The sequence below is a fragment of the Phragmites australis genome, chromosome 2, assembly GCF_958298935.1.
Source record: "Phragmites australis chromosome 2, lpPhrAust1.1, whole genome shotgun sequence".
Lineage (NCBI taxonomy): Eukaryota > Viridiplantae > Streptophyta > Magnoliopsida > Poales > Poaceae > Phragmites > Phragmites australis.
The window spans coordinates 28,527,675-28,555,196 of record NC_084922.1 but is presented as its reverse complement, the minus strand read 5'-3'; the positions used below and the strand labels follow the sequence as shown (position 1 = coordinate 28,555,196).

At 43.0% G+C, this 27,522-nt stretch overlaps 1 protein-coding gene across 1 annotated transcript; it reads right to left on the bottom strand.

The window, feature by feature from the left end:
* Nucleotides 1–17,587: 17,587 nt before the first annotated feature.
* LOC133907338 (SCY1-like protein 2 A) lies at nt 17,588–26,885 on the bottom strand. The gene is made up of 14 exons (XM_062349364.1): nt 26,252–26,885; nt 25,133–25,237; nt 24,909–25,019; nt 24,216–24,398; nt 23,912–24,038; nt 23,707–23,768; nt 23,391–23,477; nt 22,803–22,889; nt 22,259–22,372; nt 21,947–22,075; nt 21,609–21,671; nt 20,808–20,969; nt 19,238–19,356; nt 17,588–19,161 (listed from the first exon to the last, which is right to left on the bottom strand). The coding sequence occupies exons 1-14, from the start codon at nt 26,741–26,743 to the stop codon at nt 18,096–18,098; spliced, it is 2,907 nt and encodes a 968-aa protein (XP_062205348.1). The 5' UTR covers nt 26,744–26,885; the 3' UTR covers nt 17,588–18,095.
* Nucleotides 26,886–27,522: the final 637 nt, after the last annotated feature.

Below are 27,522 nucleotides of genomic sequence, written 5' to 3'. Positions count from 1 at the left end.
GCACACATGCATATCCATGCATGCCAATAAAAGGTGTCATGCATTGCAAGGATGGATGGTTATGGCCATGGTGGTGGTGGTGGTTGCATTGCAGGAGCAAACAGCTAGCCCAGCATGTGAGCTGAGTGGCCAAGGCATAAATGTTGGGGAGGAGGAGAAGAGAAAGTGAGCCGAGGTAGCACCTCTTGTGAACCCTGGAACTAAAGAGTGGTGAAAAGTGGATGGGTGCACACCTGTCCAACTTAATGCAGATCACACCCTTCACCTGTGAATTTGATGGCACTTGTTTTTCTTTTCCTTTCCTTATCACCTGATGATCTGATGATTTATCCAGTCACAAGTCACATCTTTGTTGGGAGTCATAAGCTAATGAATGGCACCTTTGGGAAATAAAAAATAGAGTTGATGAATGGCACACAATGGATAAGTCATAGTAGTAGTACAATTTCTTTTGACTTGATCTGATCTGCCCTTCCAACTCAATAACTTGGTTGTACCTTTGTGAACTGTGATGCTTGCGCGCCCGCTACTTGGTGGTGGCAACAAATAAATTTGCTACCAGCTTTGCAGAGAGCCCAGAGCCTCTTCCCGTCGAACTACTGAGCACGCACGCATATGTTTACTTGGTTAAATAAAAATCACTCTCACTTTCACCTTCAGGTCACTGACCTGTTCTTTCCCATCAAGCGAAATTGACTAATTAATCCACCCCTAGCTGACTTCAAATTGACACTTTCACAAAATTGCAATTGAACTAAACTTGACTGAACCTCCTTGGTACTTTTCTAAACTATGTAAGTTGTTACCTGTGTTTCTTCAAACAAGGTTGCTTCAAGATCAAGATCAAGATCAGCCTGGGTGTGGTCAAATGTTGGAACGCCTCAAGATCCCAAAACAAGCATTGTTATAGCTTATCCATTATGGCAATGAGTAACTAACCGGATTTGGTCTGAGGAGATCGATGTGCCAAGGATGGACCAAGGTGGGTAAGGATCCAATGGAACAGTAAATTCCAGGCCGCTAGTTAAACCTGCCCGTAAGCAGGTGAAATGAAATTTAACGGCCATGCATGTGAAAACTGTTTGACCGTACTGTTGTTATATGGTAATAGAAATTAAACCAGGCAGGTTTGGAGACGAAAGGAAAGGAGTATAGGAGATGGATAGATCTGGGTTAGTTTAGTGCTATGACCGGTTGAGGAAGAGTGATTGATCTATGTTAGATCCTGGTTGAGTTTGTTATTACCAACCAGTAGGCATTATATAAGTCTCACGGACCCGTCTTATCAGGCTACTAATTTTAATTATTCATGTTTCTTTCTTTGTAAAAGTTCAGGGTCTTCGCCTTGAGATGTGCATGGTTTGTACTCGAATGCAAGCAACAGCTCAATAATGTATATAGAAAAAACGTTGAGGGGATCTATCCCTCTGCACCATGAGAAGAACCATAATTTTGTCAAACATTGAAGAGACCGCTAGCTCTATCAGAAGAAACACGGATTTTGTCACACATTGTAGTGATGAAGCTACGCTTACAAAGCATACATCTTTAGGTGATTTTTAGAAGTAATAGAGTCGCATATTTTGTTCAAGTTGTTGAATTCATCTGAGAGATGAGCATACAACTGTTTGTTTTTTGTTTTGTTACACAGAAAGTCTGTCCTAAAAGTTTGTTTTTATTTTCTTGTGAGAATTCAGCTTTGGAGTAAATCAGTGCCACCAGAAGGGCCATGATATATCCAAGAGTGTTATTAATTGGAACATTGTTTAATATTCTAAAATGTTGTAGGTGGTGCTAGGACTTAAAGAGGGTCAGACCAATTCAATTCAGGGGGTCTAAAACTCATTAAACTGAACAACCAAAAACCTTGTAGGAACAAAAGAATTAGAACAAACAAAACATGACACAGCATGCATTAGGTGAGCTTTTCTGGTACAGATTTCCCTTGTACCAGGATCCTAATTCATGGTGCTTTAATCGGCTCCCTCTCCCTCCTGTGATCTGAATTAGGCACAACTATGGATGGTGATGAAAAGATAGATGGATGCATTCAGAGTTCAGACATGCCGCATGCAAGATGCATCAAGAAGACAGCCATATAATTTCCCTTCACTGTCCCAATCTAACTATTGGGTCTTAATGGTGCCACTAATGACTAAGATGCTGCCTATGATGTGCTCCAGCCAAAAGGCTGCAGCCTTTTTATAAAAAAGTTGAGAACACACCCCTTATTGCAACTTTTCAGTAGGTCAGCTGGAGGGCATCTCAGGGGTCCATCATGGCAAAACCTGGCCCCCTTTTTTTGTGTTTCCATAGGTAGATTCTTCTGTGTTTCAAGAGAGATCAAAGGGGTGTTGAGATCATGAGATGCATCCATCCATCCACATGAGCTCCAACCACCAAAGTTGAAGGCTTGCTCATGCTTGGCAACTACTGCCTTGATCTCTTCTGCTTGACGTATATGAACCCTGGGATGGGGGCTTGTTGGAAGAAAGCTGGGAGCCCAGACAGGAGCTGTGTTCCTGATGGATCTGAAGGTGACCGCACAGCAGAGCAGAGCAGGACCCGGAATCTCATTAATCAGTTAGTTTTTTGCATGACATCTTTTTCTTGATCAGGACAGAACATAACTCTGATCCTTCATGGTAGGGTTTTTGCATGTCGCGAGTACATTGCACCGGCAGAGAGGAAGAGGGAGTAATGAGCAAAACCCAAGCGAAGCCCACGTCGCCATGGATGGAGGGGCCCCGAGAAGGAAGAAGCCCATCGTGTGTTGGCTGCTGCCACCAGCCTCCCCCCCCCCCCCCCCACACACGAAGGTGTTCGATCCGTGGGAAAAAAACATCAGTTTTTTTAATTGCATGGTCGTTGCTTATAATTTTATGAATGCCTTAAAACAAATCTGTCTTATTTTGCGATGTGTTGTAAATTTCAGAAATTTTAAAATGATGAAATTTCGTTGTGGGCCGAAACTCAGTAGCTGGCTGGGCCTTCTCTCCCTTTGGTTGGCCCAGGCCCGTGGTCTCTTGGCTATTGAGTCACCGGCTGCTAGGGTTCGATGAAGGAGGGAAAGAGAGGATAAGGATGGTGCTCCTGGTGCTTGGTCTGGCGGTGGTGGTGGAACGACCTCCTCTGAGTCCTCCGCTCTTTCGTGTGCGTATGGGGCTCTGTTGGCTGTTCTGGTGGCCGCCGGATTGGCACTGGAGCAGCTAGATGGAGGGGTGCGCGCCTAATTCAGAGGTGAGGACCGAATCATGGTGCATGAAGGCGCCTAGACCATCCTTTTTAAGCTTCTCCCTAGTTTTTCTCCCTTTGAACACGAGCTTGCTTCACATTTTTGTTTTCCCCTTGGTCTTTCTTCTCGGTTTTGCATCAGTGAGTTGGAGCCCAGGGTTTCTTTTGTGCTTGGCCGGTGCAATTGGTGCTGGAAGTGAAAGATTAGTGGTGTTCGGAGCTGGGGAGCCGAGGCTCGTCCACACATGTTGTCGCAATGTGGTAGGGCATTGTATCTCCGTCTTCCTTCTCGCTGGCGGCAACGACGGACGATTGGATTTCTGGGACTGTGACCTTCGAGTCGTTCCTTCCCCTCTTGTTCGCTCCTTTCATCAACTCTCGCTGTGAGTTTTACTCTATTTTGCTCTTAGCAGTATTGTCGGTTATGCTTGTGTGCTCGATGATGATGGAAATTCACTAAAAACTGGGCATTTAGTTTAAGTACAATAGTCTGAACTTGTAAACTTCTCTGTTGCATTACTATCTCGGGCAGGTTGAAAGGTTCTGTGTTGATACTCTTTGTGTAGTCTCTGTGTATCGAGTTCTTTAACTCGGTTGTATTTTGTTGCTCTATCTAGGAACATGCAGTTTTGGTTTTGTAGCTATTGTGATTGATGGAGCTGTAAAATTGATGGTATACTCTTTTCATATTTGGTCTACTGCTTAGTAAAGTTTAGTTTTGTATTCTATGTTTCCTTGTTGCACTTCTGAACCTTAACAACAGCTCTGTCCAGAAACCTTTAATTAACTTCAGAGAATGTACGACAAGTCCAGTTTCTAGGTGTGATCTTAGCTATATGCCCAGTTCTTGATGTGTTTTGTGAATAGCTTGGGAGCAGAGCTTTTAGTTCTGGAGCCAGCTATATAGATCAATCTGAGAGCAATTTTTTTTCACTCTAACAACTTACTGTTCAGTACTGTATTTTTACATACATAATGAATGATCTTGCTATTTATGCACTGTTGATTCATTCTTGCAAGTTCATGTATATCTTTGATGATTGTTCGAGCTCTTATTATGTTATTTATGGAACATGGATATATGTGCTCTTATTATTGCATGTTTTACAACAATCCAGAAATCCAACTGCTTCTGTGATGGCTAGCTCTAGCTCTTCTGCCCTACCACTGTCATCCTCGGATGCGATTAAGCCTGAGAGCTTCGGTGGAACCGGCTTTAAGCGCTGGCAAACCCGGACGAGGCTATGGTTGATGGAGCTCAGACTTTTTTGGGTCCTCACCGAAGAGTCGTCCGCCCCTCCGGGGGAAGCTGTTCTAGACGAGGTCGAAAGAACGCGTCTTGACATATTAAGGGCCTGTTAGGAGAAGGCTAATGCCTCAGCCCTAGCAAGCATCTTGGCCGTCCTATCGAACAGGCTCTTCGACGTCTACGTAGGGTTCGGGCTCTTTGATGATTGTTCGAGCTCTCTCGAGCACAAAAATCATCATGGGAAGAATGTGAATAAAGAGAAGGCCAAGCCTGGTTTTTTTTGGACCGGAGGCTAATGCTATAAAGAAGAAGAAGAAGTCTGAGATTGTCTACTACGTCTGCGACGGGTTGGATAACAAAGCCAACAGATGTTGCGATTGTAAGGGCAAGGGACAGACACCTGAGCAACAGAAGGCAGCCAAAACCCAAGTGCATGTGGCGGTTGCAACGGCCGATGATGCCGGCAAAGGCGACTCCACTAGTGGGTATGTATTTGAGGCCTTTATGGCAAATTCACCAGTAAGTTGGTGGGTTGATACAGGTGCTACAAGGCATATTTGTGCTGATCAAACGTGTTTTACTTCTCTCCAGGGCGCATATGGTGGATTCGTACTAATGGGAAATGGGGTCTCGGTAGCAGTACGTGGAGTAGGATAAGTGAGCCTAAAGTTGACTTCCGGCAAGACTCTTGTCCTGAAGGACGTGCTGTTTGTGCTTGCCATGACCCATAATCTACTCAGTGGATCAATGCTGTGCCGGCAAGGAATAAAGTTAGTCCTTAAGTCAAATAAAGTAGTGTTGACCAGGTGTGGGTTGTTTGTAGGAAAATTCTATGATTGTGGAGGCATGTTCCACATTTCTATTTTTGATAGCTCTGCAAATATTTTCTACTCTTTATATTCTAATAAGAACATTGATATATGGTATTCTCGCTTGTGTCATGTTAATAATGAAGCAATTGTGTGTTTGAGCAGGATGGATCTTATTCCTTCATCTAATTATGACAAGAGCTATAAGTGTGAGGTGTGTGTGCAAGCAAAGCAGCCCCGCAAACCGTTTCACTCGGTCGAGGGGAGAAGCACTTTGAGCACTTGAGATGATCCATTCTGATTTGCGTGAGATGAATGGAATATTAACTAAGGATGGCAAAAGATATTTCTTTACTCTTATAGATGATGCTACTAGGTTCTGCTACATCTATTTGCTTAGAACAAAGGATGAAACATTAGAATACTTCAAGATCTATAAGGCCAAGGTGGAAAACCAGCTGGGGAAGATAATAAAGAGGCTAAGGTCTGACAGAGGTGGGAAATACATTCTCAGGGATTTCTCTTAATTCTATAAAGGAAGTGGCATAATCCATGAATTTACGCCACCATACTCACCACAGGCCAATGGAGTAGCCGAAAGAAAGAACTGAACAATTGGTGACTTGGTTAATACCTTGTTACAAAGTTCTGGTATGGCTAACTCATGGTAGGGTGAGGCTGTTCTCACAGTTAACTATATCCTGAACAGGGTCGCTCCTCGAAATTGCGAGGCAACCCCTTACGAAGGATGGAAGGGGAGAAAACCAAATCTATCATTCCTTCGCATTTGGGGCTGTTTAGCTAAAGTACATGTTCCCCTGCTTAAGAAAAGGAAATTAGGACCAAAACTGTCGACTGTGTCTCTCTGGGGTATGCACACCAAAGTACCTCCTATAGATTCCTAGTGGTCCATTCTGAGGTCTTAGACATTGTCGTCAACTCGATAATGAAGTATCGAGATGCGATATTCTTTGAGCACATCTTTCTTATACAGGAAAAGGGAGTTGTTACCAATGATCTTTTAGTTGATGACCCTGTTCCTCCGAGTGCTGATGACACAGTTCCTGAATTGGAACTTAGGAGAAGCAAGAGGCAAAGAACTGAAAAATCACTGGACGATGACTTTGTCACCTATGTCATGGATGATGAACCATAAAACCTTTCTGAGGCATACGCTTCTCCAGAAGCGGAGTACTGGAAGGAAGTAGTCCGTAGTGAGATGGATTCGATCATCACTAACGAAACTTGAGAGTTAGCAGACCTCCTAGTTGGCTACAAGCCGGTTGGCTACAAATGGATCTTTAAGAGAAAGCACAGACTCGATGGTACAATAGAAAAGTACAAGGCCCGACTAGTGGCTAAGGGTTTTATGCAAAGGAAGGAGAAGATTATTTTGATATGTACTCTTTTGTTGCCGAGTTACCCACGATCTGCGTGCTTTTAGCACTGGCAACTTTTCATAATCTCCTTGTGCATCAGATGGATGTCAAGACCGCTTTCCTCAATAAAGAGTTGGATGAGGATATTTATATGTAATAGCCATATGGTTTCATGGTAACTAGACAGGAGGGTAAAGTATGCAGGCAAATCAAATGTCTATATGGTCTCAAACAGGCCCTAAGCAGTGGCATAAAAAGTTTGATACTACACTGACTTCGATCGGCTTCTGTGTTAATGAAGCTGATAAGTGCGTGTATTATTGCTATGGTGGAGGTTGAGGTGTCATTCTATGTTTATACATGGATGACATATTTTTGTTTGGGACGGACCTGGAAATAATTAACCAGGCAAGTCTTTTCTATCTCAGAATTTTGATATGAAAGATCTGGGAGAAGCTGATGTAATTTTAAACATCAAGCTGCTAAAGAGCAAGAATGGGATAACTCTAAGTCAATCCTATTATATGGATAAGGTGCTTACATGTTTTGGTATGATAGACTGTAAGTTTGTAGCCACGCCCTATGATCCAAATGCTAAGATAAAGAAAAATATAGACCATTGAAAAGACCAGTTAAAATATTCACAGGTGATAGGTTCTCTCATGCACTTGGCCAGTGCAACTAGGCCATACATCTCGTATGCAGTATGAAGGTTGAGTCGTTATATGTCCAACCCAGGAGATGATCATTGGATAGCACTGGAGAGGATACTTAAGTATTTGAAGGGGACAAAGAACCTAAGGATTCACTTTTCTAGCCATCCTACAGTCTTAGAGGGATTCAGTGGTTCCAACTGGATCAGTGACTCAGATGATATGAAGGCTACGAGTGGATATGTCTTTACTCTAGCAGGCGGAGCCGTGTCTTGGATGTCATCTAAACTGACCATCCTTACTCACTTCATGATGGAGGCTGAGCTAGTGGCGCTAAACTCAACAGCCATAGAGGCAGAATAGATTAGAGAGCTCCTTTCTGACCTGCCGATATTGGATAAACCAATCCCGACTGTTCTCACCTACTGTGATAACTAAACCGTTCTGGTTAAGGTTAATAGTAGGAAGGACAATATGAAGACTTCGAAGCATATCAAACGGCAACTCAAGTCGCTCAGGCATGCATTAAAGACAGGTATAATCGTTCTGGATCATATTCAGTCTGAAAGGAACCTTGCAGATCCTTTCACAAAATGAATGGCTAGAACAGTCATTTAGGCAGCATCAAGAGGAATGGGATTATTACCCACTGATAAGGTTCACACCAACAGTAACCTATCCTAGGAGATCGGAGATCCCGTGAACTAGGCTCTAGGAAAATAAGTTGTGTGGATGTAAGAGCAAATTAATCCCATTTGTTGCTTTGCTCTTCTGTAGGAGAGGGTGAACTATTGGCTCTTAATGAATTCAGTGTCGTATGACAATAGATGTCATCCTATAGGAAATCTAGGAGAATTCACATATGTAAGTGTGATTGTGAGGAATGTTATAAATTTCAGAAAATTTAGTGTGATAAAATTTTATTGTGGGTCAAAACTCAGCAGCTGGTTGGGCCTTCTCTCCCTTTGGTTGGTCCAAGCCCGTGGTCTCTTGGCTATTGAGTCACCGATTGCTAGGGTTGGATGAAGTAGGAAAAGAGGGGATAAGGATGGTGCTCCTGGTGCTTGGTCTGGCGGCGGCAGTGGAACGGCCTCCTCCAAGTCCTCCACTCCTTCGTGTGTGTGTGGGGCTCTACTGGCTGTTTTGGTGGCCGTCGGATTGGCACTGGAGCGGCTAGATGGAGGGGCACACCTCTGATTCGGAGGTGAGGACCGAATCATGGTGCATGCAGGCACCTAGGCCATCCCGTTTTAAGTTTCTCCCTGGTTTTTCTCCTCTTTGAACACAAGCTTGATTCGCATTTTTGTTTCCCCTCGGTCTTTCTTCTTGGTTTTGCATCGATGAGTTGGAGCCTGGGGTTTCCCTTGTGCTTGGCCGGTGTAATTGGTGCTGGGAAGTGAAAGATTGGTGGTGTTTGGAGCTGCGGAGCCGAGGCTCGCCCGCACGTGCCGTCGTAGTGTGGTAGGGCATTGTATCCCCGTCTTCCTTCTCGCCGGCGGCAACGACGGGCGATTGGATTTCTAAGGCTACGACCTTCAAGTCATTCCTTGCCCCTCTTGTTCGCTCCTTTCATCAACTCTCGTTGTGAGTTTTACTCTATTTTGCTCTTAGCAATATTGTTGGTTATGCTTGTGTGCTCGATGATGATGAAAATTCACTGAAAACTGGGCATTTAGTTTAAGTACAATAGTCTAAATGTGTAAACTTCTCTGTTGCATTACTATCTCGGGTAGGTTGAAAGGTGCTATGTTAAGACTCTTTGTGTAGTCTCTATGTACCGAGTTCTTAACTCGGTTGCATTTTGTTGCTCTATCTAGGTACCTGTAGTTTTGGTTTTGTAGCTATTGTGATTGATGGAGCTGTAGAATTGATGGTATACTCTTTCCATATTTGGTGTACTGCTCAATAAAGTTAAGTTTTGTATTCTATGTTTCCTTGTTGCACTTCTGAATCTTAACAACAGCTCTGTCCAGAAACATTTAATTAACATTCAGAGAATGTATGGCAAGTTTAGTTTCTAGATGTGATCTTAGCTAGATGCTCCGTTTTTGATGTGTTTTGTGAACAGCTTGGGAGCAGAGCTTTTAGTTCTGGAGCCAGCTATATAGATCAATCTGAGAGCAATTTTTTTTCACTCTACCAACTTACTATTTAGTACTGTATTTTTACATATGTGATGAATAATCTTGCTATTTATGCACTAATGATTCATTCTTACAAGTTTATGTATATTTTTTTATGATCGATCGAGCTCTTATTATGTTATTGATGAAATATGGGTATATATATGCTCTTATGATGAATGTTCCTTGCAGCATGAAAATCATGAAATCATTGAGAACAAGCAGCCGTAAAAGATACTCCTAGGCAGGCCTGACATAATCAGAGGCATGTGTAGAGAACACGAGCACCGAGGTTGGTTGCTTGAGTTGAGTGAGCCATGACATCACCACCAACGTGCTCGTCAGTCAGGGTGAGGTCGTCGCATCATGATGCCGGGACTAGGATTGAGAAAAGCAGCGTGGCGTGCGATGGTGGCACGTCACGAGGCCCTGACCTGGAGTGCCACCCCCTCCACCTCCACGTGAGAGGGGCTCCGTTGCACATGCGGCACGTGTTTGGTTCGTTGCTGCCGTTTGCCACGACAACTATTAGGTGTGCCGTATCCCTTTAGGCTAAGTGTTTATTTCATGACCAGATGTTAGAGGACATTACTAATTCACGGGCATGTGGCGTAAACATCCTAGCGGATCCTTCCGATAGCAACCTGAGATAATCTCCAACGATTTTTCTTTAGAGTCCAGAGTCCCTTCACGAAGGGATTTTCGTTCCCTTCAGCGCTCCAACAGTTTCCCTTCACGGTTCCCGTCACGAAGAGATTCCCAAGATCATTCCCTTCAGGACGGGATTATCTCTCATTTCTCTTCATGAATCCCTTCGAAGGGAAGCTGTTGGAGATGAGAGAAAATAAAGAGAATAAGAACGGGGAGGGGAATCAGGAAGGGAACAAAATGAAGGGAATATGGTTGGAGATGGTCTGACAAAGCGCATCGTCACGGTCGTGCCTGGGCGACTCGTCCGTCTAGAATGGTTTGAAAAGGCGGAGTGGAACAGAACCTTCCATTTGGGACGCGCTCGGCAAGACGTGCGTGCTGGCCTCATGCAGCACCTCGTCCTAGACGCAGAAGAGCCCACAAATTTTTCAGCACAAAACTTTTTGGCGCGGGCAGGTAGAGTGGTCTTCCGGGAGGATGCTCTTGGGGGCTTGAGTTACCTGATGGTATTCATTGCAAATGAAGATGCCTAGCCCGGTCGCTTAAGGACCGAGTCTTGCGCCATCATGCTTAGCCACCCCCGTGCAACCATGCATCCTGTATGGGTAGAGCTTGACTTTCTTTCACTGGACTGAATTGGGCATCATACTAAGAGGCTGGGGAGAACCGAGAAGCCAAGTGTCCATCTAGCCCTCTGTTGAATATTTCGAGAGACGACATAGCCAATCTGGTATCATGAACATAGTCTCTGGTACTTGGACCGTCTCGTAGAAAAACCCGGCAGGAAAGGTGTTTGGAGGGTCTCGATATGATTCGCTCCTCCGCCTGCAACGGATGAAGACTAAGCATATCGTATGGGTAAAATTGTATAACCTCCGCAGAGTGTAAATCTATTCGAATAAGCCGTGTCCACAGTCATGGATATGCAAAGGCATGGTCACTCTTGAGGAGACTCTGGGTGCGTGCGTCTTGATGAGTGAGTGTGTGAACTAAACGTCCGTATGATGAGGTTCCTGGCTCAATCCTCCAGAAGCCGTGTGGTACTAGAGGTACACCAGATATGGTAATAGGGGCTACGGAGTGAGGTGTAGCCCCTCCCAAGACCAAAAACCCCAGATAAAGCTTGTTACCTGATTTTAAACCATTTGAAGCGGCTTTAAAATCAATAATAAATGATACAATTGAGTACCTGCATAAACCGCTTTGTGCTTAAAATTAACTCGTAAAGCCTTATCCTTAAATTACCCATTTATGCATCTATCAACACCTTAAAGTAGTATATGGCTTGCTAAGTACTTTCCATACTCACTCTTGCTTTCATTCAAATGAAAAAGCTGACGCTGCCAAAGCCGGAGGCAAAGACGAGGATGAAGAGTAGTCACAGAAGTCGCGTTCGCACCCTAGCTGCTTGTGGCTTGGGTCTTTGCTTTCCGCTGTGCTTTTGTTGGCTGTTCGACCAGATTTGTATTAATACTGTTGAGTTGTAGCCTTTTATACTTATAATCTTAATACTTATGTACAAAGTTTGACTGTGATAATATAACTGTTATACTGTGTGTATCATCTACTTAATCTATGGACTGATACAGGAGGCACATGAGATCCCGAGATCGGGGTCTTACACGTGTACACCACTCCTCTTACCACCTAACGAAAAAAGGCGTGTAACCTCCTCACGGGCGTGATAAATCCCATCTACGGAGTCCTCCCCAACAACGTGTGCCTTGTTGTCACGTTTCATCTATGAGTGTGGAGACCAAATTTTGTATTTATGCTTATGGTGTAAATGTTGTCACGTTGAATGTAGAACTAATGTTGTGCTGTGGCTAGCTAATTTTCTGTAATTATTTGGATTATGTAATGTTAAATATACTTGTAACATTATTTATGTCCCGTGTAATTCATAGATGCCATGTAAACGATGTTAGAGTGATAACCTCACCACTTTATAGAGGAAGACGGTTATATCTACGTTGGTTGTAAACCTAACACTTGTTATATATATTTGCCCAATTTGTAGTAGAATTTATGGCAACAAAACAAACGCTAACTTTATTCTATTTGTCACAACTAAAATGAGACATGACAACTAACCAAACGACTTGACTTCGCCACAAAGTTAGCCGCGTCATAACTTCAGCTAGCATCTAACTTTAGTTATCACAAACCGTGATGACTACTAAACAGTACCTTAGTTTTACATACGCTGAGATGGTCATATGTGATCTACTCTTTCCTACTGATGGAAGAGAAGAAAGCCTGATAATAGCTTCAATGATATAAAGCTGCCCTCGTGTCATGGATCCTATCCACTTCCCGATATATATTCTCTAGTACAAGCTTGTGTATACAACTGTAAGGTCCGTGACAACAGTCCTAGAGTACACGGTGATATGATGTTTCATTTTTGTAGGCCAAAAAAATACTAAATAGTTACAAATTTGCTAGTTCTGATGGGAATCTCTTAATCATATTTTACGGAACAAATAAAGTGTACGTCTATAACATTTTTTTTAAGCCGGGACATTTTTTTTTTCTTGAAGATAAACATATTTCTTATTCGGTAGAGCATTTTAAGGAAACAAATAAGAGATGGAGGGGAAGAGAGGGGCAGTCGATAACGATAAGGTTAAAAAGGAAGGGATCCCCATCCACCGATTAAAAATATGGTTGAGAGATAAGCAAAATCTTGCAAAATCTCAATCACTTTACGAGGAGACAAACCCAAATAGTGAATACTAACATCCGTTGTTTTTTATATGTATGTTGATTTTTATCCGTTACTTTTTATTTGTCCCTGTCGACTTTTTATGATCTTCGAGTGTCTCTTTGACTTTTTTTTAATATTGTATCAATATACACTAATAAATTATATTTTTACGAATTTTTTAAAGCAAATCTAGTGATATAATTTTTATATAGTCAATCTTAATAGTTTCAAACATACTAGTGGTTAAATTTAGAAAGTTTAACTTGATTGATTCTAAAAGGACAAATAAAAAAATAGAGGCACCGTAGAATACATGCATGCATGCTAGGATTTCTTGGAAAAAAAATACTCACTCCGTCCCAAAATACAAAGCGTATTAGAATTTGGAAAAGTCTTCGAAGGTATACTTTGACCATTAATTTATTTTACAATATATTAACAATTTCTACAAAATTAATATCGTATTAAAAGATCTATGAAACAAGGATCTATTGATACAACTTTTGTACATTAAACCATGCGTCTAGTTTGACTAATTATTGATCAAAATTTACAAAGTTTGACTATTCCAAATCTTAATACGCCCTATATTTTGGGACGGAGGGAATATATGCTAGGAGATGAGCTTGCCATGTACTGTGTACGTATATACATACGGGTGTAGCTACACACATACCTACTTATCCACGCCCATGCATAATGCATTTATTACTACAGAAAGGATCATCCTTACCTTCTTTCACTGCCGGTTCAGAAATAACCAACAGTGATAAGGTATCACTGTCGGTTTATAAGTTGAACTGACAGATCTAACTATTAGCCCTTAAGAATCGGCAATGATTCGTATTGCAAACAGACGGTGATATCAACTATCACCGTTGGTTCAAAAGCTCACCAACAGAGCAATAATTGAGCCAATACGAACCGGCGGTGATAATTCTTCATCTCTGCTGGCTCGTATTCCAAACTGCCAGTGATAAGGATTATCACTGCAGGTTCATTTTCTCATCAACGAAGTAGTAATTGAGCGAATACGAATCAACTGTGTTAATTATTTCTGTCAGATTCCAAACCGGTAGTGATCATACTTCTATAAATCCTGAGCCTGTCTCCCTTAGTCCGCATCCTATCTCATTTCACTCCCAATCTCCCGAAACCACTCCCGAGGGGTAGTGGCAGTAGAAGTGATATGGTGGTCACCATCGCCACTACAGCCGCCTTTACCCCTTATGTCTGTCTTCCATATCCTCCGAGCTCATCGTTGTCTCCCAAGCTCGAGCCACCTCGCGACTGCCCTTGTTTCCCCGAGCCACCTTGCGATCACCGTATACTGAGCCCGAAGCTGCTCTCGAGGGGTAGTGACGGTAAAAGTTGTACGATAGTCATCGTTGCCACTGCGGCTGCCTCTACCCCTTGGGTCGGGCTTCCAAGTCCTACATGCTCATCTTCATCTCATCGACCTCGTCGTCTCCCAAGCCCGTCACCCCATCTCTCGAGCCCATCTCCCCATCTCCTGAGCATGTCTCCCCAACTAAATGAGTGGTAAGTTGAGTAGCTAGATTGTGGCAATAGACATGTCTAAATGAGTAGCAGAAAATACATTTGCTTTAAGATAATTGTGTTTTCACCATTCATTTAGATGTACTATTGTCACTCGAATAGCGCCAGTTATGAAACAGATGATTGCAAGGCGGTTGTACCAAGAGCTTTTCAATGTATGGTGCAGTACTACAAGCCTATATCCCAAGCTCAAGAGCTCCTGTTACAGCAGCTTTACAATATCTATTTCTATTTATCTAAGTTTGAGATATAAAATACTCTATCGTGAATATTTCAATATGGGTCTCTATCTAAGATTGAGATCAAACTTAAGCAGATCCAATAAAAGATTATTATTATCAGTTCTTAATTTGAACCGATAATGATACTATCACTACATAGCCCGTTATGTAGCAGTGATGTGAAGAAATTAAATCCAGCTCAAAGTAGGCGGCTGCGTTATATTATACATAATTAAGTTTTAATTTGCGTTGACCCTTCTCTCTGACTCTCATCTCTCTCTTACCGCTTCACAGGAACGTCACCGTCGTCACATATTTTTACCGGAGCACGAACGAGAAAGCCACAGTGTCACGTCACCCTCAGCTGTCTCTCCCGGTTCTGTAGTTATCCATTCACGGACACGTACGTAACATAGGGCTCAGTGGTCCATTAGGAACATAAATCACCACCGTCCCACCCGGTATCTACAATTACTGCCTTCACGTACATAACGCATGGCCGATAGATCAGAACCCAGAAGGATCTTTCTAAAAAAAGACCCTAATAACTAGAGAATTCAACACCATCGAGCTTGTATTTCGACAAAAAGTTCGTCTCCAAGATGCCGTCAATAATCGCAGTCGTAGTACAAGCATACTGCCAAGATCGATTGCGTCAGAAAATGAAAGAAACGAAAAGACGGTTCCACTGTAGGCGAGGCTGCACGCACAGTGCCCATCGAAGCCGTTGACGTGTGCAGAGTTGTACCGTCTCGGGCAGCTCTAATGGCTAGCTCTCACTAAAGATATTTAAATGGATCGGTCTGAGGCACAATATCATAGGTACGATCTAGGTATGACATGATTTGAGTCGAGATTGACTGGTCGGTATGGTATGAGGTCACGGGCTGTGTCTCGGCAGAGCGCGGGGCATGGCATGTCAGCACGACATGGCCCTGTTGAGTCGGGCCGGCACGGGTACGGCCTAGCCCAGGCTGGCACGGGTACAGTACAGCCAGGCATGATCCAGTCCGGCACGTATGGACCCGACTAATTTCTATTTTCTATATTTGTAGCTATTTTCTTATCTATTTTCTATATTTTTATCTATTTTTTTAATTTTGTAGCTATTTTTTATTTTATTAGGTCGGATGTGCCGACAGCCCACCCATGTGCTATTGGACCGTCCGTGGCGTCGTGCCTGCCAGGCCAGCTGTGCCGCAGTCGTGCCCAAACTAGTCCAGCGCGACATGATGACTGACGGGTCGTACCGTGGGCCAAAAAGAAGGCACACGGGCCAACATGACACGACCCGTTACAATAGCCAGGCCACTCAGACCATGCCGTAGTCAGACCGTACTTAGCCGGATCCGTACCGGACCAGCCCAAGTAGCTCATTTAGCCATCTTTAACTTTAACCATTGGAGCTGCCCTGATTTCTGGAATCTGCTGCACTACGTACGTACGCACGAACATGTGCCTACATGCATGTGACGTACGTAGTGTGTCATGTCGATCTCCCCGTCGCTGCATGCTTGCATTCATGCGTCCCTCGGATGGCTTCCCCTGTCGCCAATCGTCGTGCTTCGTGTCGTGCCCGGCCCTGCTCATATACCCGCGACATCTTGTGGCCCGACCCTGACGTACTCCTGTGACGCCCGAGATTATGATAAGAATGCTCAATGCTACGCGCGCGGAATGCATGTGAGCGGGGACCCGGCCGGCACCTTCACAGGCCGGGCTAGGACCTCTCGATCCTCCTGTGACAAGTGATTGATGAGCTAGGAAACACTGTTTGCACTGATCCTGTGCCAGATTAATTACATACATGCGTACATATGGACAGAGCGACACGAGAGAGAGAGAAAATTGTAATATTGTTACAGTTGTGAAGTGCTGCATATGACATGCATCCAGGAATTAAGATGCAACTCACCAGTGCGAGATCTCTCTCTCTCTCTCTCTCTCTCTCTCTCTCTCTCTCTCCTCTCGCCCATTTCAGATACGTTGTATATACGTTATTGTCTCTCTACATTCTCTCCACCATGAATGTGATCACGTGGCAGCCCATTCATCCGTACATCCATCCCCTTTGCAACCTTGCATGCATTCCCGATCCGGAGCCAACCCATGGCTGTTGTGTGCACTCTCGCACAGTATCCCATTGCCGCCAATTAATCAATGCATCAGGCATGCATCCACTATTCCACTTGCCTTGCAAAGACTTGCATGAGTACATCGAGATCATGAGGAGTGAGAGCGAGAGAGATGTCGCTGCAAGAACATGGCCATCATCATCTCGTTCTCTCCCATGATGAGATCTCAGAAGAGAGCGAGGGCAGGATAGAGTAAGACGGACACTGCTTCAGACATCTGGTATGTGTTACAGGCTTGCAGTGAGTGAAGACCAGCTGGACGTTTTCCTGAGCCATTTAGGGTGTGCTTGATTAACAGTATGATTTTACTTGAACCGTATATATAGACTGAATAAAATTATATTTGTTAAAAAGAAAAGTGTTTGATTGATTATATCTATCTGGACAGTCTAAGTTTCTGTTTGGTTGGCTAAATATGAAACCATACAAGAGTTAACTCGGGCGGAGGGAAGCTCAAAGAGCTAGACTGCAGGCGTATATTTGCATCCGTTAAGTCAACCAAATACACATCTTTCTAAAATTATACATATCTACCTAACCAACATCCATCTATCTCCTTGTGCTCCCTGCATCCTATGTGCCATCCAACCAGAAATACATTACACGCTCTGGGTGGTACAGAAGGCTGTAGCAGATTCAAATGCTCCGTATCCTCCAGCGCATGCATGGGTCACAGCAGCACTGTAGCCGGAGGCACTTCAGAAATTGAGAGCTGTAACAGATGAACCCATGCAACCAAGGATTGTTTGTCTGCATGGTCATAGAACTTTAATTCAGGATAAATAAAGGCATCCGAAATCAAGAACTATTTAGAAGCGACGCCAAAGTGCAAACATGCATATTCACTTTAAACACTCGTGACATATCATAACAGACATGGATTTATCAACAACAGTTTCTTCGAAAAATAACCTGCAGAATTTCAGATATGCCTTAGGGTTTCACGAATTCACAACACGGGCCTTTACACAACAAATGAATTACATAGGCAGTTTCCATCTATAAGGCCCATTACACATGGTGGTACATTCTATGCATTCAAAACTTCACAACCCAGTAAACATGTTCACTGTGTTCATCAACTCTACAAGCTACAGCCGAGTTTAGACAGAGATATACACATCATTTCTTCTGTCTCGCCGATCTGAAAATGCCTCAGTGCCGAAATCAAAACCCTAAGCAAGAGAATGAAACCTCCGGAAGGCTCCGAAGCAGCTTCCTTCAGGCTATAGACCCCAGCTTTAAACTGATAAAAAATTACACTTTCGCTTCAGGCAAGTCCAAGAATAGCATGATGCTCACCATACAGAGTGGTTTGAAGATGTACAAACTGTCATTTGCAAAAGGACGAACAGAGGCGATCCTCTCTTACTAAAGTAAATCCAGAATAGGCTGTTGTCCTGATGAAGAATTGGAATGAGGCTGTGATGCTCGGGAGAGTGCTGACTGCCCTTGATTTCTACCACGCCCTCTCCCAACAGCAGCGGATGGAGGAGGGGCAAGTTTGGGTGGACCATGTGCAGCATTATTGGTCGACAGCGACAGTAATCCAAAATCAGATTTTGGTTGTAGCATGCTCTGGCCTGCACTGGAACTGCTTGGATTGGAGAGACCTGTGCTCAATCCTCCAATTGGATTTCCAAACCCTAGAGCTGAGTTGCTCTCATTCAAATAGCTGCCAGTTGAGTTCATGCCCATTAGATTAGTCGTGTTCAGTTTTGCTGACCAGCTCATTTGGTTGCTTTTCATTTGCCTCAGAGAGTTGCCGCTGCCACCAAACCCTATGTTCCCTGAGCTGAATCCAGAAATATTTTGATTTGTGCTTGGTGGATGCTCAACCGCTGAAATGCTGGTAGCACTGCTAGGTTTTGGGGGCCAATTGGCAAAAGGATCAATATCATTAAGTCCATCACTAGACAGACTTCCAAAATCACTCTCCTTGTTAACAGACAATGGTGCATTGAAGTCGGATGACGAGCTTCTTCGAGGAGGCCACTCAATGTCAACAGGAACACATGAACCAGAAGTTTGAGGTCCTGAATTGGGTGCAAGATTTTGCAGCGATGGAAGTGGTTGTGCATGTGGGATTGTAGCTGCAGTAACCTGACAGACTATGGATGGCTGCTTTGTTTGAGAACTGAAATCAAAAGGGTGTGTTGAGGATTGCTTTGTTTGAGTACTGAAGTCATAAGGGTCTTCCGAGGGTTGCTTCGTCTGCACACTAGAATCGATAGAGAGAGATGGAGCACCGGTTTTCTTTGTAGGATCCCAGTCTTCATCCCATGCAGGGGTGCTCTTCACAGCTAGTATTTGTGCAGGTTTTCCTACACCTCCTGACATTGGTTGAGAATGAATCCCATTTGCCAATGATGGTGATGCTTTTACCTTTGTGTTCCCATTATCTGTAACAGTCACACCGCGCTTCTCTTCAATCTTGCTGTAGTAGCATCCAGTAGTTTAGTTGACATATTGATTGACACATGGAGAGAGTGATGCAGGATAATAAATTATACCTTGTGATATCTTTGACAAATAGCATGTATTTGGCAAATTGTTGTACATTCAGTTGATGCGCTGTGAGCAATGGGAAGATGAGAGGAATCACACGTTCTGCAGCAAACTCGACACCGCACTGGATCAATAACAAAAGAGTTAAATAGAGTATTATTAAAAGGTAAATACACTGGCATGGGAAAAAGGCTGCTCATAATTCAGCGATAGTACCAAAAAGGCAAATTTTGATATAGGACACTCTAGGTGCAGTCTTTGCCACATGACACTTTTTTAAAAAATGTATGCTGCTGGACACTACTAAAATGTGGTTATTTCCCATAACACACTCTAACCATTAAAATATAATATTTTGCTGATTAGGAGAGAGAAACAATCCAAAATGCTCACAATGCCCTTCTGACCTGGTGGACCCCACGCGTCACCTTTCCCTTTCTTCTTCCTCAGTACTCACGGGTGCTGTACTGATCCATCTCTCTCCCTCCCTCCCTCCCTAGTTAGTCTCTCTCTAGAGTATGTAGAGATCTAAGGAGATGAGTGTAATCCTGTAAAAGGAGGAAAAAGATAGAATAGCTAGGGAGGGATGACACGGCCGGCCAGGGAGCATCACCAACAAATCCTGCGAGCAAATCTCACTTTGCATCTTAACTCTCGTTTGGATCTGATCACCTCATTGTCTTGCTCCGCGATGCTGTCCGTCTCCCGCACGACCGACAGCAACATCACGATGGATGCTCGGCGACCTTGCCGTATTGGAGCCACACCACCGGTATGACAGGCTATGTGCGGACCATGTTCCTCTCGCTGAAGCATATCTTGCAGTGCACAACACCGTGAAAAGCTTGGCATGTGCCTTTGGGCAGCAACGAGCTCGGATCGGGTGGAGATGAGCTCAATTTGGGTGATGAGTTCGATTTTGTGGTGTATGGACTTGATTTGACCATCAATCTACTTCATTCATGTCAATGGTGACCCTCTGCAATGTACTCCCTCTGGATGCACACAGCCTCGTGCGACCACAAGGCAACGACCGCACTAGTGAGCAGCTCATCACGTTGCTGGAAGGGAGAAGGGAGCCGTGGTCTCGGTACGCCATGGCAGAGGACAGGACTCCAGGGTCACAGTAATCCATGCACTTGGATGGCGAATTCACAGCTGTTGTGGAGTGCCACCATCGTGTGGGGGCCCTTGGAGAGCAGTGCGCTGAGCCGCCGCTCCATGCGCGGCGCTGGGGCTGCTGGCTACGAAGCTTGCCGGAGTAGGCGACAGGGAGGGGGAGAGAGGGGAGAGTGCAGGGAAGAGAGGAGAGAAAGGAAGCAGATGCCATCTATTTTGTGCGGGCCCCACCATCTGATAGGGACAATGATAGGGACAAAATAGACATTAAAGTACATTTATCTCTCCTCTTGAGCTGGAAATGATTATTTAATGTGCTCGTTGTGTTCTGGCAAATAGCCACAATTTTGGAGTGTCTGGCAGCAAACATGAAAAAAAAAATTGTGTCCTACATCAAAAGAGACCTAAAGAGTGTCCCAAAGCAAAATTTACCTAAAAAAGACACCAAGAACTCACCTTTTTATAGATTGCATTAGCAACACCGAGCGTGCACATAAGAGTTGGCGCAGAATGGTCAACAGATGTGCAACGCCGAATGATCTCCAAGATCTCCAGTATATTTTCTCTTTCCAAGGTTGGCACAAGATCTCCTAAACAGCGCAAGGCATTTACACGCACCTATATTTGCAGGTAAAAAATAAGAACATAAAGCAACATAAGAATGTGTGACAGTATAAAGTACAGAATGATGTAGTCCAGAAAGTGAGTCAGGAATAACAAAGAAAGCAGCATATATTCGCAACAAGATGAGTAGATATGATAAAAGGACCATTACAACGATAAACACTAAAATGTCATAGCTTACCAATCTTGATCACCAAGAATGAATTAGAACTAAGAAGGTCACCTGATACATTTGTAATGCTATATACTGCTAATATTTTCAGGAAACCAAAATGTTCAGAACAACTAATTTACTACAACGCCTGTTATGCAGCATATTAGGGCCATAGGCCATCAATAAGAAGATGTTTGTATAAGAGCAGATTAGAGCCAGAGGACCAGTAACAATCTTCATGAACGAAGCTCATAAGTCATAATTACATAAGAAAACAACATATTTTTAATGTTACATGGTTCCTATCCTTTTCTTTTCTTGTGTGAGCCTGCTAGAACACAAATGAGACAGCAGTTTTCCACTTTATAAAATCTAGCTAATCTTATTCCCTTGTTTTAATGCATGATCATATGATCGAAGATAATAAGTAGTTAAGTAAATTGCCAAATCTAAGAGACTAAATCATATACTGCACATACCGCGGCAACTGTAGTCTTTAGAGCTAATCCATGTACACGTGGCAGCACAGCCTGTTTCAGTAGCTGCAAGAAAAAAATGGATGAATACATAGTGTGCATGCTTTATTCACATGCTGCAAACCATTTGGCAAGCGAGAAATCGTTTCATCAATCACAACAACAAGAAAGCCTTTTAATCCCAAGCAAGTTGGGGTAGTTTAGAAATGAAATCGTTTCACCAATCAATTAAGAAAAAAGGAGTATTTTTTATTGATGGTGGAAAGGGAAAGGAAATTGAATGATTAATTTGAAACAAAAATTTAATGATTATTCATTTTAGCAAATATATTGATGCTAACCTTTGTGTCAAGTTGACGAGAAAGTGGCACTGTTCGACGCAGAACTTCTTCCTGTAGCCGGGGATCAGTGTCATCATAAGCCCGTACCAGCATTGGAAGAACATGTGATATCAAATGTTCCTGTGTGGCCTGCACAAGAACAAAATTAATCTGCTCACAAATGCCCAATAAGAAAAGGAACAAAAAAGATCCAATGACTAAACTATTTGTTCGCAAAGATCCTTGGTGGATTAAGATCACCATTTTGTTCAGTAATAAACAACCCAAACAAATATAGAACCACTTGACATTTCACAAAATTACCCCAGTTACCTTGTTAATAATGAGATCAGCATGCTTCACAAGCAAAAGAAGCGTTTCGCCTGATGCTGAGGTAAACACTGGAACAAGTGCAGGCAGAGTTGAAAGCTCAAAATCATCTTTATCCTGCAAGAGAGCAGAAAGTAACAATTTCTCAGAACTGTTAGGATACATCTATAAAAGAAATCACCACATAATAGCCTGAAATGCTTTTTGCTTTCAGAAACTCTAAAAACTAAAGAAATTGTGGTATTATAACGGAACTAAAATAATTCAATGGTGGTAAATTTGTGCATGTTTCAACATGAAAGATAATTAGGACTTTACTACAGTGATAAGCATATTTGCATGAAAAGTACTAGCAAGATAAGCAGCTACTAAGATAATGCGAAGTGTTACAGAACCATATCATGCAAATATTACCTAGTAACCTGTTCAGAAAATATAGAAGTTCATACAGTATTATTCTTCGAAGGAAGAAAATCAAAGAAGGATATAAATAAGAAACAGCAAAATAACCTGAGAGAAGGATATAAATAAGAAACAGCAAAATAACCTGAGATTCTGCAATCGTCAGAACCATGGGCAAAATCATTGGCTGCATAACCATGTTGCGTAACTCAGCACAAAGAGGTGGAAGAACCTGGTTGCAAAATGTGAGTCAGCTTTAAAACAGAAAAAGGATCAACCAAACAGTAAAGCAGATTAAAAAACGGTTCAAAAGGGCTAACCGAAAAAATAATATAACAATATTGGAATGGATTAACCCCTGAAGTTATTCAGTTCTGTGTGCCTATACCATGCGTCTTTATAGAAGTCAATAAATTGAGGTGTGGACACGTTTTCTTTTGTTTCCATACTACAATATATAGTTTGTCTCCCACCATTTTCAGCGAAATATCAAGAACTCACTCAAATGGCTCTTTATTCTTGATTAGAGATTAATAAAAATGAGGATATTTGAACACAGGATGCTGGATTGAAATGGAAAATTTATATAAGTTTAAATGTGGGTCTGACTAGCTTCTATAAAGACGCATGGTATAGGCAAACAGTGCTACTAGTTAGATAAGATCAGAAACATGGGAGTGTCATTGGTTAATTGGAGAAAAATAAGGAAAATGAACTGCACTACTGAACACACTTTATATCGAAGAACTCGGGAATCAAAATCCTTCCACATATCTGATAATGCCTTCAAAAACTCTGTCTTCTGCATATTATCCCTCTCCTGAAATGGATGTTGTATTAAAAATTAGAACCATCTTTAGCTACCAAAGTGTTTTGTTCTCTTGCAGACAAAATAGCAGTCTAGCAGACAATGCTGTTGCTGGCAGATATAACCAAAATAAAGTGATCAAATCTGATTCTCAAAGACGCAAGCTTGATATGAACAGCAATGAAGCTTGCAACCTTTGAACTTATCTAGGAATTATACCAAAGACATAACAAATACATACAAGCAAATGATCAAGGAAACGAAGAGCGCGCAACCTCGTATCATCCCGGAAGAAAGAAGAGCCTATCAGACAGAAAAGAAAAAGGTGGTGTTTCATGAAACTATTAGTGACGTTTGTGACTTGTGAGTAGCCCCACAAATTGGATACCCCAAAACTCCATTGCATAGATATGCCCCTAAATGAGGAAAAGGGAGGTGATACTCACCTGTGAAGGCCATAGCACTAGGGCGTGATACTGCATCCATTGATAGCATCCTTTGCAAATCCATAACTAAATCACCAGGTATATTAGAAAAGGCTTCACTTGTCAAATACGTCAAGGAATTCATGTACTGCAAGAATAGGGGGAAACATTTGCTTAAGTGCTGCAGATGTAACCTGAACAAATGGTCTACTTGCAGAGTAAAGGAACAAATCGTGTAAAATCTAAGTTCAGACTTCAGACCAGTGATGCAAAAAAGAACAACATTTAGGTTATGTAGATGTTACCATCCAGATTCAACACATACCATCTTAACATTGTTATGGCAGTCCAGAAGGGGTCTATGAGCAACCAGGTGGTAAGCCAGACATCCAAAACTAAACATGTCACAGGCAGTGCCAACTTTAGAATCTCCACTTCGGACCAATTCTGGTGCCGTGTAATTCAACAATGGCTGAAGAGGTAAAGCTGTATCCTCAACATCGTAGTCCTAGAAAGAATCCAAGCAGATAAAATGGTAACAAGTCAAAGCACAGACATGCTAAAACAAGCAGGGTTCAGGCAACAGATTCTATAAGTCACTGATCACAGGTGGTTCTGACTAATAACAAAACTGCAGAGTATTGTGGTAAAAGTTAAGGACGGATTTGTGGTCCACATCATATATACCATTACAAAGTTCAGCAATAACACTTGTGCTACACGCAATCACCATATATAACAGTAGCGCAATACATTTAACAAGTAATATGGAAAAGATCAATTCGTGCCTAGAAAAAATTTCATGCCAGGGAAATATGTGTCACTCACACAGAACTACAGGCCAATTCGGAACATAGTTAGTTAAAAAAATAATTACGACTTCTAGTGGAATATTTCTGACTTTCTGTTACAGCTCCACAGGAAGGATACAAATTAGTTAATATATCCAAAATGGTAAACCGAATCTGCAAGTTAAAAGCCCCCGAAATGCCATACTAAGTGCAAATTACTTACTAACCGAATAATGGAATTGTTGTGATGATGCCAAACCATCTGTGGCTTGGTCAACAGAAAGAGCAAAACCGAACCCACCAAGCTTCCAAGATCCGCTTGAAGTTATAAAGACGGTCTACAAAAGAGACGAGATTATTAAAGTGTAGAACTTTCATATTGGCAGAATGAATAATAAGCATGCAACACCAAATTTAGGCAGAAAGCATTAGAAAGGTGGTGTATTTTAACCTCGGGTGATATGGCCCGATGGGCAAGATGGGCATTGTTATGAAGAAAATCCATCGTCTCCACAACTTGTAGCAGTCCATGTTTAATTTCTAGTAGCCCCATTTCCTGAAACACATTAAAAAAATGCCAAACCACAGTATAATTGAGAAACATGATCATTTTTTGGATACCTGAACAATTATCATGCACCATTGCACAGACAGAAATATAAGCAAGATAAATTCCACAAGCACCCAATCACAGAACTGAGAATATTTCTGACTCCACTGATATGACTTGATAAATTTAACTAAGAAATGCCATATGATAAACTAAATGTTCACAGTGGAAAATTCGCTACAATCTGACATTCTACCCCTCACGTACAGAAACAATCCTGATTATCTTATTAAGTCCTACCAAACAATGTTTTCAAGTCGGTAAGTCGAACCTAGACACCAGGGCACCGACTAGGACAACTAATCGCGATTAATCATGATTAATCGGGTGACTTCAAGACTAATAACAGTTAGAATCAAGTTGCCTCGGCACCGACTAGGACGACGGACGACTTCAAAACACTGCTACCAAATGCCACAATTGTGTAACAAATGAGGTCAAATAATCCTACAAGATTTTTTTACAAATCAGTGCATTAGAAGCAACAAAATTGTGTAGTTTCTCAGAAAACATTAAGAACTTCGATACATTAGCTCAACCAAAGGATGATATATTTGGACAAACAACTGTTGTAAATTTTTAGAAGTGCAAATGACCCCACCTGATGAAGTTTCTGGATATGACAGCCAAATGCTGCATTAGAAATGTAAATAACATCTTCTAAGATCATACGTTTGTAATTCTATGACATCTGTTGATAAATAATGGCCAAAATAAGATACAATTGCCAGTTTTCTACTCTCAAACCAAAACTAATCACCTTAAGTTGCCAGCCAGTGCGAGTGCAGTAGTAACAAGCAACTGGTAAGCAGCAACCATGCCTAAAGCCCTAAACTACTAACCTTCAATCAAATCAGCCATTTCCCAAGCTCTAGCCTTCCTAGCAGCAACTTAATTGCGAAGGTCTAACGCTAGATACTAGCATACGTACAAACGAGAAATCAAATACGAAGGTCTTACCATGCCCTTGAGCTCCTTGGGCACCTTGCCGACGTTGTCGAGGCACCCGAGCGTGTTGGCTACGGACGCGAAGACCGACTCGGTGGCCATGGCCATGGCGGCCTTGGTCTCGTCGAGCGCCTGCACGACGTGGAGCACGCCCGGGTGCCGCAGCCGCACGAGCCGCGCCGCGTCGGCGCGGACGAGGTCCAGGAAGGCGTCCTCGGCCGCCTTCGACAGCCCCGCCCGCGCCCGCGCCTCGGCGAGCGCGCGCTTGTCGAGCACCCAGACGGAGACGACGGGATAGGGCGCCGACGGCGCGCCGTCCCGAGGCCGCGCCGTGTAGATCCGCCACACGAGCCCGGGCCCGCCCGAGCCGGCCTGGTCCAGCAGCTCGTAATCCTGCAGCGGCCGTGGGCCCGTCACCTCCTGCACCGTCGTCGTCACCGTCTTCTCGATCACCGCCGACGCCTTCGCCAGCGCCTGCGTCAGGGTCTTCATGTTCAGCGCCATCGCCCCCGCCGCCGATGCCGCCGGCGAGATCTGGGAGGCTCCGGTGGCGGTGGATTTCCTCGGGGGAGGGGTTGCCCGAACGGCCGGTTGGTCGGTGTCTGCGCGTGTTTGGTAATTTACGGCCTTTTATTTTCTTCGTTTTTTGCGACTTTTTAATCGATTTTTTAGGAGAAGCGGCTCGTGCCATGTGAGAGACTACGGGCGCGAGCGAGGAGAATGCTTCATCGCGAAGGATGGTTGTTCGATCTGGGCCGTTGATTAGGCGGGGTTGGGCGGGATGGACGGTTGGTATGCGGCGTTTGGGTTATGGACGGGAGGTTGGTGTCGTCCTTGTCCGGTCGGGAGCTTGGTCAATGGGTAATTAAGGGGTTAATTTAAGTGATTAATTGAGCTTGTTCTCAAATACTTTAGCAACCTTAGAAACTTTGACATTAATACACATAAAAATATTAAGATTTTATCACATAAAAATGATATTTATAGATTGATCGTATGAAAAATACTTTCAAATGATTATATTTTTGATAAATTTTGATAACAAAATCTTAAAGAACAATAGTCAAAAGTGTGTCACGAAGACCATGTACGATGTCCTAAAGTACAAGTAGAGCATAATAGAGGTGTAGAAATATGAATTGTAACTTTGAGTACAAGGAGAAGGCAAGTGCATGGAGTTAGAAGGTGGTTCTCGTTTGCAGGGACAGAACTGTCCTTCATAGAGACATTTCTAGACTTCTCGTCTTCCTAAGAAACTAAAACAGAGTAAGAATTAAAATTGA

What these genes read in the sequence shown, in the direction of transcription:
- LOC133907338 (XM_062349364.1), bottom strand. Translation starts at nt 26,743, where the DNA reads ATGGCGCTGAACATGAAGACCCTGACGCAGGCGCTGGCGAAGGCGTCG. An exon ending in TAGTGCTATGGCCTTCACAG is followed by an intron (nt 23,769 to 23,911) that starts GTGAGTATCACC and finishes TCTGTCTGATAG; the next exon opens with GCTCTTCTTTCTTCCGGGAT. An exon ending in TAAAGACTACAGTTGCCGCG is followed by an intron (nt 20,970 to 21,608) that starts GTATGTGCAGTA and finishes CTGCAAATATAG; the next exon opens with GTGCGTGTAAATGCCTTGCG.